This window comes from Podarcis raffonei, chromosome 7 (genome assembly GCF_027172205.1).
Source record: "Podarcis raffonei isolate rPodRaf1 chromosome 7, rPodRaf1.pri, whole genome shotgun sequence".
Lineage (NCBI taxonomy): Eukaryota > Metazoa > Chordata > Lepidosauria > Squamata > Lacertidae > Podarcis > Podarcis raffonei.
This window is the reverse complement of record NC_070608.1, coordinates 76945535-76961846: the sequence shown is the minus strand read 5'-3', so window position 1 is coordinate 76961846 and position 16312 is coordinate 76945535. Positions and strand designations below refer to the sequence as shown.

Below are 16312 nucleotides of genomic sequence, written 5' to 3'. Positions count from 1 at the left end.
AAGAACAGACCTCCGGAACGAATTAAGTCCATAACCAGAGGTTCGACTGTATTAGATCCAACTTCCCTTCTTTAAACAAAAGGAACCACGAACAATTTCTTATATGGTAATACAGTTGTGTCTGCATTTGTAAATAACTAGGATGTTTGTGGAACACGTCAGATTTTTTAAAAAATGTTTTTCCGCAGGTTAAGTAGTCGAGGGCTGATTTCTTGGCCTATGATAAAGAAGTCTTCTGTTTCCACTGCCAAACCTTTCAGGGGGGAATTTGCAACAGTTAGGCACCATTTTTGAGTGAATTGGATAACGTCAGATTTTTGCTGAAATGAGGGATTTTTTCAGAAAAATGTTTTTCCTCTGGTTAAGTAGTCGAGGGCTGATTTCTTGGCCTATGATAAAAACTCTTCTGTTTCCACCGCCAAACCTGTCAGGGGAGAATTTGCAACCATTTGGCACCATTTTTGAGTGAATTGGATAACGTCAGATTTTTGCTGAAATTCTGACCCTGCAAGGTTAGGGATTTTTTTCAGAAAAATGTTTTCCGCAGGTTAAGTAGTTGAGGGCTGACTTCTTGGCCTATGATAAAAGCTCTTCTGTTTCCATTGCCAAACCTTTCAGGGGAGAATTTGCAACCGTTTATAACCATTTTTGAGTGAATTGGATAACATCAGATTTTTGGTGAAATTCTGACCTTGTGGGTTAGGGATTTTCTTGCAAAAAATGTGGGTTAAGAAACTGAGGGATGATTTTTTTTGTCTATGATAAAATATTCTGTTTGTCCTGCCAAACCTTGCAGGGGAGAATTTGCTACAGTTTGGCACAATTTTTTAATGAGTTGGACAACATAAGATTTTTGGTTAAATTGTGACCTCAACGGGTTTGGGATTTTTTTGAAAAAATATTTTTTCGCATTTTAAGTCACTGAGGGCTGATTTTTTTGATACATGGTAAAATATTCTGTTTGCACCGCCAAGCCTTGCAAGGGAGAATTTGCTAGAGTTTGGCACCATTTTTGAATGAATTGGATAACGTCAGATTTTTCATGAAATTGTGACCCCGTGGGTTAGGGATCCCATCAGTGTTTTATGGATCATTCTGCAATTTGTAAAGCATAGTAATGGTTTTTACTTAGAATGTCCTGGAGCACATTTAAGGAAATGTAAGGCTTCTTCTGATACCATTTGTATTGTTTTGGAGTACAGAAAGCTAATATGAGGACTACACTAGCAGGATTGGAAATCTATGTTAGCCCATATCCATGATAGACCTCTAGAAATCAAATGTTTACTCACGCCTTTGATGAACTGATACTTAAAAGTTGGGTGCTGGCTCCTAAGAATTTGAAATATTTTTTCTCACCATCAAGGATGAGCTTAGAGAAGCTATTACATTACTAAGTGGGAATCAATTCCCATGTCAACAAAGGCAGCCAAAATCCAAGGAGCAGCGTACAAGTCATTTTCCATGCTGCAGGGGGCATTAGACTCATTCCTCAAACTGCAGCTTTTGCCACATTGTAAACTTGTTTTTACTTTCTTGGGCTCCATGATCACTGCGATGGTGACAGCAGTCACAAAATTAAAAGACGCCTGCTTCTTGGGAGAAAAGCAATGACAAACCTAGACAGCATCTTAAAAAGTAGAGACATCACCTTGCCAACAAAGGTCCGTATAGTTAAAGCTATGGTTTTCCCAGTAGTGATGTATGGAAGTGAGAGCTGGACCATAAAGAAGGCTGATCGCCAAAGAATTGATGCTTTTGAATTATGGTGCTGGGGGAGACTCTTGAGAGTCCCATAGACTGCAAGAAGATCAAACGTATCCATTCTTAAGGAAATCAGCCCTGAGTGCTCACTGGAAGGACAGATCGTGAAGCTGAGGCTCCAATACTTTGGCCACCTCATGAGAAGAGAAGACTCCCTGGAAAAGACCCTGATGTTGGGAAAGATGGAGGGCACAAGGAGAAGGGGACGACAGAGGATGAGATGGTTGGATGGTGTTCTTGAAGCTACCAGCATGAGTTTGATCAAACTGCGGGAGGCAGTGGAGGACAGAAGTGCCTGGCGTGCTCTGGTCCATGGGGTCACGAAGAGTCAGACACGACTAAACGACTAAACAACAACAACAACAAAACTTGTTTTTGAAATGTGAGTTTGTAATGTAGTTTGGGCTTTGTTAAGCAAGAGCCTGCAGTTCAAAGGCGGCAGGGGAGAACAAATCCTATTGGCCATACCCACTCGAAGCCCTTTGGTGTACCATAAATAGATCTTCCAGCCTCTGTTCAGAATTTTCAAAGAGAATGCAAAGACCCCTAGGTAGTTAATCACAACATCTCTTTTCTGTGTAAGATGCTGAAGGTGGAAGAAGTAAGAAATCAGTGCAGCTACACAAACAAATGTTTTCAGGACTGGGGCTTTATTTTATAATATTACGATCGTACTTTTTTGTCTCGATACCAGAAAAACTGGTTTACAGGAAGTCTCAAGCAGGTCCACCAGCTGCTTTTAATGATGAACGTTGGAACTTCAGTCCTTTTAAGAGTACCACCACAGTATTGGATATTTGGAAATCCCTGAAACATTTCTTCTAAAAACAACAATAAAGTGCACACAGTTACATTTTACAACACAGCTGGTATGAGCCAGGAAGATGCTCTGCCAGTCTTCTTACAAGTCTTCTTCAAACCCCTCCCTGCTCTCTCCCTAAGCAGCCTCAACTATTTAACTGCGCAATCTGGTGCATGCTTACTCAGAAGTAAATCTCACTGAATTCAGTAGGGCTTTTTCCCAAGTAAATGTGTTTAGGATTGAAGGGGCGTATCTATAGAATGGATAAAGTTTGATTAACTGCACTTCCACCATGAAAAAGGAACCCAAGGGGAAGAGGTCACTGTGAGCTTCTGCTGAGCATATCTCTATTTATGGGTACAGGATTCTCTTGGGTGGAAGTGCTTTCCTCTATTCCTTTATTTGTTCATAGACAACTTCTTAATAAAATAAAATAAAATAAATTAAGAGCACTGCCCAATGGTATCAAAGCCAGAGCTACATAAAAACCTGAGATAGTGAGTACACTATTTGTGGGGCATCTTTGATAGGAAACAACTGTCAGAATCTTGCATTAGGCAATTGCTTTGTTGCAATCCTAAACCCACTAAGGAGCAAAGCTGCTTGAAAGTCAGTGGGACTTGGGAGTAAATATTATTAATGTTTATGTCTCCCATCTTTTGCATGGCCTAAATTCACTTTCATCCACGTGACTCTAGGCTGAAGAATGAAGGCACCCACTTAACCAACAGAAAACTTGGCAGACACACACACATGATTCTGCTTGTGTCCGTGATATATAAAACCACAGGCATTAGCAGAATCAATACTAAGCAAGTATCCATTTGAGTCTGTAGTACCTTCCAAATCCCTGCATTTTGCATAACCATTTCACCATGCCCCCATCTGATGGGAGGTGAAATCATCATCAAGCCAAGCATGGAGATAGTTGACCAAGCTGCTTTGGAATGAGAGCTGACATTAGGGTAGTTTGGTCTTGTCTGTCTGGGGTCTCCTTAAACACCTTGCGTAGGGCAGGAGGGAAGAGAAGGAAACTGAGCTCCTAACATATCCTTCCCAAGTTAACATTTTGGGCAGTGATACTACGCACATTGCCTATTGAAAATGGAAGCTATGGTGGGAAAAGAGCACCACCCTATAAACTGGGGCTGCACTTTTTAGAGGCTCACAACATAACCATGTCTGTCCGTTAGAATGCCAGTAAAAATCTGTAACAGTTTGAGATTAATCAAAACAGCCGATATGGTCCCTCAATCTGCTGGCTTTTTATAACATACTATTAGAACTAGCAGTATTTCTTTTTTTAAAACTTTGGTTTACCTTGATAAGGCACTGCCTGCTACTGTCAACTTTAAAGGTAAACCACAAAGCTGAGAAGACAAGTTACATTTTAAGATGATCCAGAGTCAGCCACACAATATGCAAGTTGTTAAAATTAGGAGTGTTTCATGGCAACAGCCTCTACTTCTATGCTAGGAATAGAATATTCTACATTTCTTTTGCAAGCAGTAGTTCTTGAGGAACTGAATATAGCAGTCAATTTCTTTCATTTTAGATGCAATGTAATACTTAGGTCCTAAGAGCACAGAATTGATGAACCGGAGACTGTCTATTCAGTTTTTGAATATCTCCCTGGTTTCCTTGCCCCAAACCCAAATTCAACCCCACACTGCATATACATATACTACACGTAGATGGCTTATATACTGCCTCAAATGTATTGTTCTTTCCTTTTGCTATGAAGAGTACACGAAGCATGAAATTATGCCATTCTGTTAGGCTAATGGCCTACAAGAATGGAAGTAAATTTTAAATGCATCACACTGTCCTGTGTGAAAAGAATCTCCAGGAATTCATATAGGTAACACAAATGATGGCAATCAGTTACAATGATGATGTCTGGAGTCATAAATCAGAGATATTTGCAAAAGGGTTCAGAGTCTCTGAGCCTATCAGACATTTGTTTACTCTTGGAGGTTTAGATATTCTGCTACATAGGAGGTAACTAGGACATGATGGCTTCTTGATTCCTGTTGATATCTTCTCTCCCTGAAGCATTGCTCCTAAACGCTTGAAAAGTAAGAGTAAACAGGCTGGAGGTGAAAAGGATTTGGTTACAGCCACGAGGGAGCTACATTTGGCAATTTATATCTATATCTATATCTTTAAAACCTTGCCTCTTAAATTCATTTGATACAAAATAATGAGATACATTTTTCATTTCTATGGGATCACTATCAGAAACAAAACTACCAGCATCAACTGATCTGCAACAAGTTAGTACACTGTGCATGGAGGACATAACAGCACATCTAAAATAATAGATAAAGCTTACAGCTCATCATTTTCCTTTTTTTTCTCTTTTGCATTTCACATGGTCTATATTTTATTTTCTCTATACTATTAAGCAGCTCCAGTTAATGGCCCCCAAGCAGGTTTGAGAGGAAGCCTAAAGACTTCTTTTCTTGTGGTTCTGCCTCTTGGCCTTTGGTAAGCCCCAGTTCGCTTTCTATCTGCTCAAGCTCTGACTGGTCAAGCAGTTCAAAATCGTCGCCTTCCTCTGTGTCTGTCTCTTCGCTTAAGTTTGGGTCGCCTTGCACAGACTGCAACTGGTCTCTGACAGCTGCGGACACCACCGACGTAACAACATCTCCGGCAACTGCTCTTACTAAGCTGAAAGCCGGGTCGCTGATCAATGGCAAGGAAAGGCCTGCTGCAGAGTGCCCCTCCTTCTCCTGCCTGGTACGGCAAGCTGATGTGGTAGAGAGATGGTCCTTTTTTCTCTCTTGACGGACAGGGATGCCAATGCTTGAATCGTCGTCATCATTTGTTCCTGCACCGTTTTCCACGGATGGAAATTCTGCGAGATCTTTTGCGAAAGCTTCCTCGTGGCGATCAAAATCTATTGAACAACCGACAGGAGAAGCCATTATCAACAGCTTGTTTCTGTGATATGATACAACGCCAATTTCTATTGAATAAATAAATGTCATGCCCACTTCCAGGAATACTCAAAAACAAAAGTCAGCATGTAAATCAACTTGGATGGACTCCATAAACGGCCAAAATGATTAAAGGTGTAAGACATGATGCCTACTGGGTACATCAACAGTTCCTCCCCAAAACAGACAAAAAGAAAAGCAAGAAAGAAGACCGAGAGAACAAATCTAGAGAGGTAAATATTAAAGTTATAGATAAAGGGTAAATTTTAAGAATGGTAATCAACTAAATTTACTCAGAGCAAACGTATTTAATGAACAGGACTAAGTTAGGGCCACTAGGTTTACTCTGAGTAAAATTTGTTGAATGTTACCCAAGATTTGGAAAGGCTGAAGGTCACTGGTTTAATAAAGCATGCAGCTGATCTGTTATAAGTTCATTTGATTGCATTCAGTTTCTTTTTATCATAATCATAAACATAATAATTTTTTTATTTATACCCTACCTATCTGATTGGTTTGCGCCATCTAGGTTACTAACCAGGTCTGCCCTTAGCTTCTTCAGTGACTCACATCATCTGATATCCTCAGACCATTTACATTCATGTGCATGCCTTATTCATTCATACAACACACTGAGAAGTGATCACTGATGATACAATTACCAACATTTGCAAAGCAAATGTTAGTGAACAAATATTTTAGTTAGAATAGGAAAATGTCATCTGTGAGTTGGGGATGGTGGTGTCTAGTTTTCTACCATTATAGTTTTAACACAAAAGTATCTACTTAAGATACCTTTTTGTGCATAAATCATTAAATGTAGATTACCTTACCAGGTAAACTAAAAATAGACTTGAGAGGGACAGAATTAAATAAAAGTGTTTTCATATGCAAAACCCCCCTCCCCACAAATTTGGAAGCAAGATGCACATACCATCAGATGTGTCTGTTTGTGGAGTGTTGCCCTCAGAAAGATTGAAAGTCCCATTGTCAGTCCAAGATACTTCCGATATATCAGTATCTGATACAGACATCTCTCTGGCCACGACTGTAGGGCTAACCTGTATTTTGAAAAAAAGAAAACTGTCAAGCATGGCACTCTTAAATTCTAGGCTAAACTGAATACCTACACATTTAAAACTTACACCATGTGAATTCAATCAAGTTAACTCACTTGAATCCACTGATTTAATTGAAATAGCTGGATTCAAGTTAGTTATGTCCACTGATTTCTATGAGTCTACTCTAGCTATAACTTAGATAGCATCTCAAGAAACTCTTGCTTTATATACTTGTGGAATGTAAAGTTCTAACTACAAGATACAAGGAGAAAAAAACTGCAACTATGCAGCAACAATATTTCATTGTTGCTTCATTGTATAGTAATGTATTTTAACAATACACTGTTAAACGCACAATACAAGGGATTGTGAGATGCTCCAGAAGGCTGTCTCCATACTGTTTGAATGGACACAGAAGTGGCAATACTGTTCAATGCAAGTGTAAAGTAATGCACACTGTGGCAAACTTTCCTCCCCTATCTTTATATATACACATTAGATGGAATGCATAAACAAGTGAGGGCTGTGTGCTGTAGGGAGAGGTGGAATGGGCTTGTGGGATCCTGATCCCCCATCACATATACACTTTGAAAATCGGCACAGGACTGTTAATGCCAATATCTGCATCCTCCAGGTGCTGAAGAAGTAGACACATAAGTTTGTATTGTGATGAAATCTTTTTGTGTTGCAAAGGGTCCATAATACAAAGGCAGCTGTACAAATCAGAGCCCTGTTTCTAATTGCTTGATGAGTTGTGACTTTCATTTCCACGGACTGAAATTGATTGTGGTGGTACCTGTTGCGTTCACAAGACAAACCTCTCATGCCAAAAAGCAGGTTCAGAGAAAGAATGCCTCTTACATTACTCTAGGCTGCAGTCCTGTGAGCCCTCACTCCTGAGTACCGTATTTTTTTGCTTTATAAGACTCACTTTTTCACTCCTAAAAAGTAAGGGAAAATGTGTATGCGTCTTATGGAGTGAATGCAGGCTGCGCAGCTATCCCAGAAGCCAGAACAGCAAGAAGGGATTGCTGCTTTCACTGCGCAGCGATCCCTCTTGCTGTTCTGGCTTCTGAGATTCAGAATATTTTTTTTCCTTGTTTTCCTCCTCCAAAAACTAGGTGCGTCTTGTGGTCTGGTGCGTCTTATAGAGCGAAAAATACGGTAAGTTCTACTGATCAGAGTCTGACATGCCTCTGAATAAACAGGCTCAGGCTGTAGAAACTTCTTAAAATTCCAGCACACCTGGAATTTGCAGCAAACAAGTAGAAAGGAGTGGACAACGCTTGAGAAATGTTTCTCTTTCTGGACAATGAAAACACAACAGTCAATATGCTTATTTGTAGTCTAGAGAACTCAATATAGAACCAACCTACCTTAGGACACAAGGCTGATACATCTAGTTCACTGTTGTCATCTGCCAACTTTGTTCTTATCATTTCTGGAAAAGATTACAGACAATTAGCTTTCCGTTACCTACTTTGTTTGTCAAACATTCCTAGGTTTTGTGGTTGTAGCTAACAAAGAAATCAAGAGATTTATGTGCATAAATTCTACATATGTAAAATTTATTTATATAGCATTTATTTATTATATATTTCTACACAAAGTTTTACTTGCACACTGCTTTACAATGCATACATAGTAAAAAATATTCACTTTCCCAAGATACACAACATTGTTTGGTTTTGAAACTTTACTTTTATCATTCATGGGAAGCCTAAGATTCTTTGGTATTTGCTTGTATTTGTGGATAAACTGGCAACCACAAAAATAACACATCCCTTCTTCTTTCCTCAAGAAAGCTGACATTTACAGGGAGAAAAATCTATTCAAAGCTGCCTGCTTACCAGCTCTCTCTCTCAATTTTTGGTTGATATAGTCCCAAACGCCAAAGTCCAGTTTCAGCAAAAGTGGCTTAATGTTGCTATATACTTTCTGCCCAAATTCATTGCATTTGAAGAGTGGACACAAGAAGGCACATAGTACTGCAACAGAAGTAGGAAATATAAATAAGTAAGTTCTACAATTTTTTACAACAGGTTTGCAGAAAAGTAAACTTTTGAGCTATGCCATTTTTTGAATACTCTTTACAAATCCTTCTTGAAGCATATAAAATGGTATGTTTCCAAGGAACATGCAAGTTAGAAATATCTATTGCTAAATAAAGCACTCTGTGTGTGTTTAGTGGAATCCACAGCATCTAAGAATATATTGTGTGGGGAGTTAGTGTAGCATAGTGGCGAAGTCTCAATTAGTTCAATGCAACTTACACCTAATGTAAAAGTTTATGATATTATCTCTTTAAGGAAATAAATATTGATTTACTGCTTGATTTATTCAGGGAATCCAGATTTTGGCCCTTAAGAACTTCAGCTTTGTCAATATCACATTTTCCTAACATTTAAGCCACAATTATTTTGCTGCCAGGAAAAATGCGATTTTGTCTTCTTTTCAAGCATCTTAATTGCAATGGTGAATTCTGTGCAGAATGTGGTTTGCCTGTTGCTATGGGAATCTGCCGCCCCCCCCCCCGAGAAAGTAAAGTAACTATTGCATGCCTTAAGAATTGGAAGAAACTTACATAGAAGGTAAGAGAGTACAACTCCAGGAATGTAACTTCCTAAGATTGTGAAGAATGTGCACACACTGCAGACCAGGAGGCAAAACTGTTTAAGAGAAAGCATCAAGTAATGATTAGCGATATCACTGTCACATTCAGTATCTAAACTAAAACATGGCTTTTAACATGTTCTTACCAACAGCAAAAAGTGTACAGCTACCTTCCATCACCATCATTTTAATAAACAAATCAGAAGAGTGATGAAAATGCTTGTTAGCCATAGGGGATTATCTTTTGTGTCTTTGTTACTCACTTTCTTTTACACCACAACAGATACATTGTGTGAGTGAGGAGCTCAGAGAAAAGCGTCTTCTGCAGCTCAGTTGCATCCCCACCCAATCATTCTGGTGGCTGAGCCCCCACTTCAACTCCAAAGGAAATACAAAGTTGTGGGGAGGGCAACAGGAAGTAATACGACTTTGGGTGGCCAGTCTGAACACTGCCCTCTGTTTCTTCAGATACCCCATGGTGGTGTGAGAGATGTGCACAAGCACAACACACAACTGGAGTGTGTGCGTGCTTTCTGGGAAGTGAGGAGCTGTTTTAACCTGCTGCTAGTTTTAGCCCAATTTATTCCAAAGCTGGTAATTTAAGCAAGAGGTGTTTCCGCATACAGGCATCCCTTTTTACTAACGGATATTCTCCTAGTCATCGTGCAGAAGTCAGCTCACTACTGCTGGCATCCACAACAATGGCTAAAAGAGGAGTGGGGAGAGTAATTCAATTTATTGTACACATTCATACCTGTAAGATTTCATTAATCCCAAAACTGATTGGCAGCTCATAATGAGACCTGGTCCAACATATTTTGCGATCTTAAGTGGTTGTCTTGCATAATTCAAGCGGTGCAACACCAGGAAAAGCACTTGCAATGTTGGAAAAGGATGCTGGACAGAACAGTGAGACAGTGTGCTGTTGACTACAATCCAAAGTTATACTACAGCATCTTTTCCACTATCTAAAGGGATCCTGGAACTTTTTTCTTGGGTTAAATAGTGCTTCATCACAATAGGCACCCATATACATAGCTTTATGCTTTATGCTCTTGAGCATGTTAGCATTGCCTTCCCTCAAGATCAATGGGACCACTAAGTACACATATATATGGTTCTGCTGTTAACATCCTTGTTTATACATTGATTATTGACACAAAGTACCAGGAAGTTTACTCATTGGAACAAGATAAATTGCAAGCCTCGTTTTACCTTGCCTGGGTTCTGCTCTTTGAAGTGAGACATTTCTTGGAGAAAGACAAAGAAACTCATCATTGCTTCTTCCATGCACTGGTTCAGCCTGATCCTGTATTCAGACTTGGAATCAATGACTTCCCAGCTGAAAAATTAAAACAAACATTAAAAACTCACCAACAAGTAAAACAAACAGGGACTTTGCTCTCAAATAATTTCACCTTTTAGTTACTCGGCAAAACTATAGACATAATATGATGGTTAGGCCCCTCTTGGAGATCAACTTGCTGCCCCAATTGCTGCGTCCGACTACTCTCATAGGTCCACCTGCAACTACACATTTGCGCACAAAAATGTAGCATATATACAGAAGAAATGCATGTTTCCATCTGCATGCCAGGAAATGGAATCAGCTCCCTGATATACATACAGACAGCAACAAATACACATTTGCCACCCCCTAGCTTGTAAAGTGGCACTCAAACACCAGCCTTGTTTAAAGACAGCGAATGCAACTGCCACATCTTAAATTGTACTTGACATTTCTGCACAAGAGCTTTTCCTGCTCTCAAAGGTTTTTTTTTTAATCCCTCAACCACTTCTGTCAACGCTGGGCAGGACAAGAACTTTGCCACTCAGATTTACAGCTTCTATTCTTATATATGTTGCAGAAAGGCCTGAAAGCCCAGTGGCAACAAGAGGCAACAGGTGAACAAAATATATGGCCAAAACTGTGTGGACGGTACTGAGCTCTTTAATTGCAACTGGGTATATCAAGGTATCAAAGCATCTCTTCCTGCCTATTTTCTTTTTAAACAAGTAATAGTATTCCTTATTGCAAAAGCAGTCTAACCTGTCCAACCCAATCCAGTAGAAAACTGCCTTAAGGAGGCACAAGGCATTTGGAAATACCCACACACTTTCTCGCCCGTTTCCATGATTTCTGCAATTTGGCAAGCACTAACAGTGAGGTGCGTCTGTCTCTTGTTAAAACATACATCTTTGCTCAGCTGTTTCCCTGACGGTTGATGCCAATTTTTAACGATTCTGGTAGTGCACTGATGGCTTTAGGAATGTTTCATTTCTTAATATAACAAAATGATAAAACATCTACTTGGTTTTGTTTTGCTTTGATTATTCACTGGATTTTTTTGGGGGGGTTAAGTGATTTCTATGTTGCTTTTATTTTTAAAAATTTTTTTGAAAGTGGCTTACAACAATAAAATGTATTTGACTGGATGTATAAAATTTGGATTTATAAAATAATTGGTTTATCACCAGATCAAAAATCAAAGCCCTAAGAAAACCAAATCCCTGTGCCCCTCTCCTGCCTCACCTGCAGACCTTGAGATACATAGGTAAGGATTATCACCCACTTTAAAATGAAATATTATTAAGCTGATCTCTTTCTCCTCCTGCTGTTGCAGCAAGCAAGCAAGCAAGCAAACAAACAAACAAACAAACTGTGTGCAACATTTTGTTATTTAAAGCTTATTCAGATGCTGAGTAATGCATGCATATCTGGGCAGTAGAGCCGCACCTGTCCAACCTGTCCCCACCCCAGGGCCTACCTGGTATTTGTGCCACATAATTGGTGCCTATGCATGTTAAGCCTCCTAGAGCATTAGCTTTATCCCTCAAAATTGGAGAAGCAAAGACTCTGTTACCAGGCTTACATGTACTGAAAACTGAAGTCAGGACAGGACACAAAAATTTTAATCAGGTGACAGCAAAAACTGCATTTTTTTAGCAGGGGCAATTAGGATACGATCTATTTGATTATTGATGTAAACCTCTAAAATGTATTTTGCATAGCTAAGTTTTTACCTTTTTCTTCAGTACATATAATAAAATGATTTTAGAATATTGTATTACTTTACTGTTGTTAGCCGCTCTGAGCCCGGCTTCGGCTGGGGAGGGCGGGATATAAATAAAATTTTATTTATTATTATTATTGTTATTATTATTATTTTATTTTATTTTTTATTTTATTTTATTGCTGTGGCTAGCGGCTGATGCAAATAAAGATTCTTCTGATCTGATCTGACCTTACCTAAAAGTTTCTTTTTTCTTAAACAGGCACTTGAATCTCATAAATAGGTGCTGAATTCTCCTTCCATCTGCAAATGACTCTTCATAGGGTCCCTGCAACCTTCAGGAACAGCTTTTTGTAGGGTACATGGGGTGAGGTGGGAACAGGATCCCAGGAAGGCCTCAGTACACAATGTGGACTTTTAAAGCCCTAAATGACCTTGTCCCAGGAGCATCTCCACCCCCATCATTCAGCCCAGATACTGAGGTCCAGCTGCGAGGGCCTTCTGGCAGTTCGCTCACCGTGAGAAGTGAGGTTATAGGGAACGAGGCAGAGGGCCTTCTCGGTAGTGGCACCCGCCCTGTGGAATGCCCTCCAATCAGATGTCAAGGAAATAAACAACGATCTGACTTTTAGAAGACATCTGAAGGCAGCCCTGTTTAGGGAAGTTTTTAATGTTTGATGTTTCATCATGTTTTTAATATTCTGCTGGGAGCTGCCCAGACTGGCTGGGGAAACCCAGCCAGATAGGCAGGGTATAAATAATAAATTTATTATTATTATTATTCGTGAGGGACCTCCTCCTGCTGCCTCACAGCATGCTGCCTGAGCCCACTTTCCCCTTCTTGTGAAGAGGCCTTTAGTAAATTTCCATCACATTCTTACTTGCCTGTCCCAGGATAAATCCTGCCCAGCTTAGGAGGCTATGCATGCCCATACAGACAGAAATATTTAGCAAGTGAAGTGAAATAAGAATGTTTGACTTGAAGTTTTGGCTTTCTTCTGGTGAAAGCTGCTTAAACACAGAGGGACACACACTCAGGATGTCACCTAGCAGTTGTGACAAGTGTTGCAGTCCATTCCTAGCGTGGGCCAGAAGATTCAGTTCTATCAGGTTCGCTGAAAATGACTAATGGTCTCATGCTGCCAGTTTGTAACCAGACATCTGCTCCAGGCAAAATAAACCACTGAGGTTTTCTTAGAAAGGTCAGTAACATCTCATGTTACCGATTTAAACTCACACACACACCCCGCCGCCACCCAAAGCTGTGCTGGAATTTTGTAGTCACATGAGTTGGTTAGTGTCTGCATGGATGCTCTAGTTTTGCTCCAAGTTAGGATGAAGTAACTATGACGTGGCAAATAAGGGATTATAAAAGCACAAACAAAATGCTAGCAATTACACAGCTTCCGGTATTCCCAACACCTCTAATAGCTTGAAAACAGAGATGAATATTCACCACTCAGTTCAGCTTCTCATTTTGATCTGTTCCGTACTGTACAAACTGATTCCCCACCCCCACTCTGCTCCTTTATTCCCAAAGGCTTTATTTGCTAACAATTTTTATTTTAAAATTGGAAAGGCTGTTCTTGATCATGACTTGTTTTTTAAACCCCTGCTGAATACAGAAATGCAAGCATTTAAGATGCATCTTTTGGGCTGAAGTTGTAGGAGTATTTATTAAAGTGGCAGCTTGACACAGAAGGTTAATAAGCACCCCCCCCCATTTCTACAGATTCTGTTAGGGATAAACATAACACATATGAAGACATAAACACATAACTCTAGAATTTGTCAGTTGCTTTTCTAGCATCTTTAATAAAAAGATAGAAAAGCAACCTATTAAAGCAGAACGAGACTTATTATTTTTTGTAAAACTCCAAAAAGCTTAATGAATATCTGTTATCACAAAGAACCACAAAGAATAGGCTATTTTTCTATAAAACGAGCTCATCATGAGCTACTCCCTCCTTCTCTTAGAATGGCAATGGTACCCATCTGAGAGCTGATTGTGATCTCCGGCTTTAAAAAGCCCTGCAAAGAACTACCAAAATTTCTAAAACCTTATCACCATTGATTGCACCACCAGTATGCACAACACTTTATCAATATGTGTTCATAAACATGCAAAGTAAGCAGCTCGTCCCTATCCCAAAAGGCTTGCAATCCAATTAGGATAGGACTAGGAAGCTGAGTCAGACTTTGTAGAAGCATTACATTTTGAAGAGGGATTTGAAGGGATACAGAAAGGTGATTCTACTACTCTTGTAGAAACGAAGCTCAGGTAAACAATCACTGACTGCAAAACAGTTCATGAAAAAGTAAGTATATTAAAAATGTTCTGAATAACCAAAGCCTGAGAGATACCTCCCTCAAAGCAATGACTAAAGTCAACTGATGGTCCGAACATCACAGGAGCAACCATCTCCTTTTCAATCCCTTGAAAGGAGGCTTCTTCAGCTACTAAATAGCAAATCCTTTCCCTCTTCCATATCTGCCTTTGCAACTGTATCAGACTGGCTACATATAAAAAAAAAATACTGGGAGGAATCCAACTTAGTGTTAAGGAGATCTCTTCATCAGAGCAAGCACGGTTGGTTGGCTGAAGGAACTACCTCCTTTCTCCTTCCCCTGTGTGCTGTTCTTGGGGGTTTTCATGACTCCCCAGAGCCAATTTGAGGGGGCATGTGGGGGGAGGAGAAGGCCTTTTGCTTGGGTTTCTGCTAGAGGGACCTATTAATCGAATCCTTTCCATTTTAACTATAAGTGAAGAGTACAAATACATACTAGAAAGCTATCCATGCAGCTTCCTCAAGAGAAAACATAAAAACATAGTTCACTTGGAAGGGAGATTGAAGGTGGACTTATAAAGTCTCTGAAAGAGAAATATTTAACTGGTAAATAGGCAATGACAAAAGAAAGATAAACTAGATACTGGGTCACTGAAAACAGGAAGGAACCAACTTACTCCATATTTGAAGGGGAACACCCTGAACTGGGCCCAGAGGTAAACTGGTAGTCAATGCAGTGGTTTTATAACAGGGTCTATATGTGTTCTAAAGGCAACTCCAGCCAGTAATTTTGCCACTGCATTTTGGGCCAGTTGGAATTTCCAAGTCATCTTCAAGGGCAGCCCCATGTAGAGTGCATTGCAATAATCCACTGTGGAAATTACAGAGCATGGAGAATGTTAGTTAAGTCATCTCTGCCGCAGCTAGCCAACCAGCCATAGCTGGAAATAGGCACTCCAACTATTGAGGCCACCTGAGCCTCAAGGGACAACGTTGGATCCAGGAGTATCTTAGCTTACACTTCCAGGAGAGTGCTAATCCGTCCAGAACAAACTGTCTTCCCACCTCCTGGACTTGAGAACGTGGAACACATAACACCTCTGTCTTTAAGGATTTTGCTTCAATTTTTTGTCCCACATCCAGCCCATCACTGCCTCCAAATCTAGCACCTCAGACACCTTTCCTGATTCAGATGGAAATGAGAGATAGAACTAGGTAACGTCTGACATTTGTCAATCAATTTGTTCCAGAAATTGAACCAGACCTGTGTGCTTATTAAACACATTCTTATCCATTTGCCTATAAAGTGACAGTGTGGGTACTTTTAAGCCCAAACAGAGCACGTGGGGAGGGTTTAACAAAACCCCCATCTTAACAATAAAATGAATGCTGTGCATGGTTAGGTATCTGCAATGACAGCAACTGAAGTACAGTCTGTTAGGGAGAAAGATCACTAAAAACCTCAGGGATTTCTGCGCTTATAGTGGCATACTAGCAGGTTTTTCAGATTTTGGGGCATGCTGCCACGCAATGTTATCATTATTCAGCTAGCATTCCAGCAAGGTAAAAAGGTAAAGATCTCAAGAGCTCAGTGGTTTAGACCACAGTGCCCCTGCACCCCCCATTCTAGTAAAGGTAAAGGTAAAGGGACCCCTGACCATTAGGTCCAGTCGTGACCGACTCTGGGGTTGTGGTGCTCATCTCGCTTTATTGGCTCAGGGAGCCGGCGTACAGCTTCCGGGTCATGTGGCCAGCATGACTAAGCCACTTCTGGTGAACCAGAGCAGCGCACGGAAACACCATTTACCTTCCCGCTGGAGCAGTACCT

At 40.1% G+C, this 16312-nt stretch overlaps 1 protein-coding gene across 2 annotated transcripts in view; it reads right to left on the bottom strand.

The window, feature by feature from the left end:
- Nucleotides 1-2395: 2395 nt before the first annotated feature.
- Nucleotides 2396-16312, bottom strand: part of RETREG1 (reticulophagy regulator 1) — a 43647-nt gene continuing 29730 nt past the window's right edge. For both annotated transcript variants that reach the window (XM_053397127.1, XM_053397128.1), the window contains 6 exons: nucleotides 10398-10524; nucleotides 9154-9238; nucleotides 8420-8557; nucleotides 7946-8010; nucleotides 6443-6569; nucleotides 2396-5468 (listed from right to left, as the gene is read on the bottom strand). In XM_053397127.1, coding sequence (XP_053253102.1) covers nucleotides 4984-5468; nucleotides 6443-6569; nucleotides 7946-8010; nucleotides 8420-8557; nucleotides 9154-9238; nucleotides 10398-10524 — 1027 coding nt within the window. In that variant the 3' untranslated portion in view covers nucleotides 2396-4983. The remainder of the gene's footprint in view (nucleotides 5469-6442; nucleotides 6570-7945; nucleotides 8011-8419; nucleotides 8558-9153; nucleotides 9239-10397; nucleotides 10525-16312) is intronic.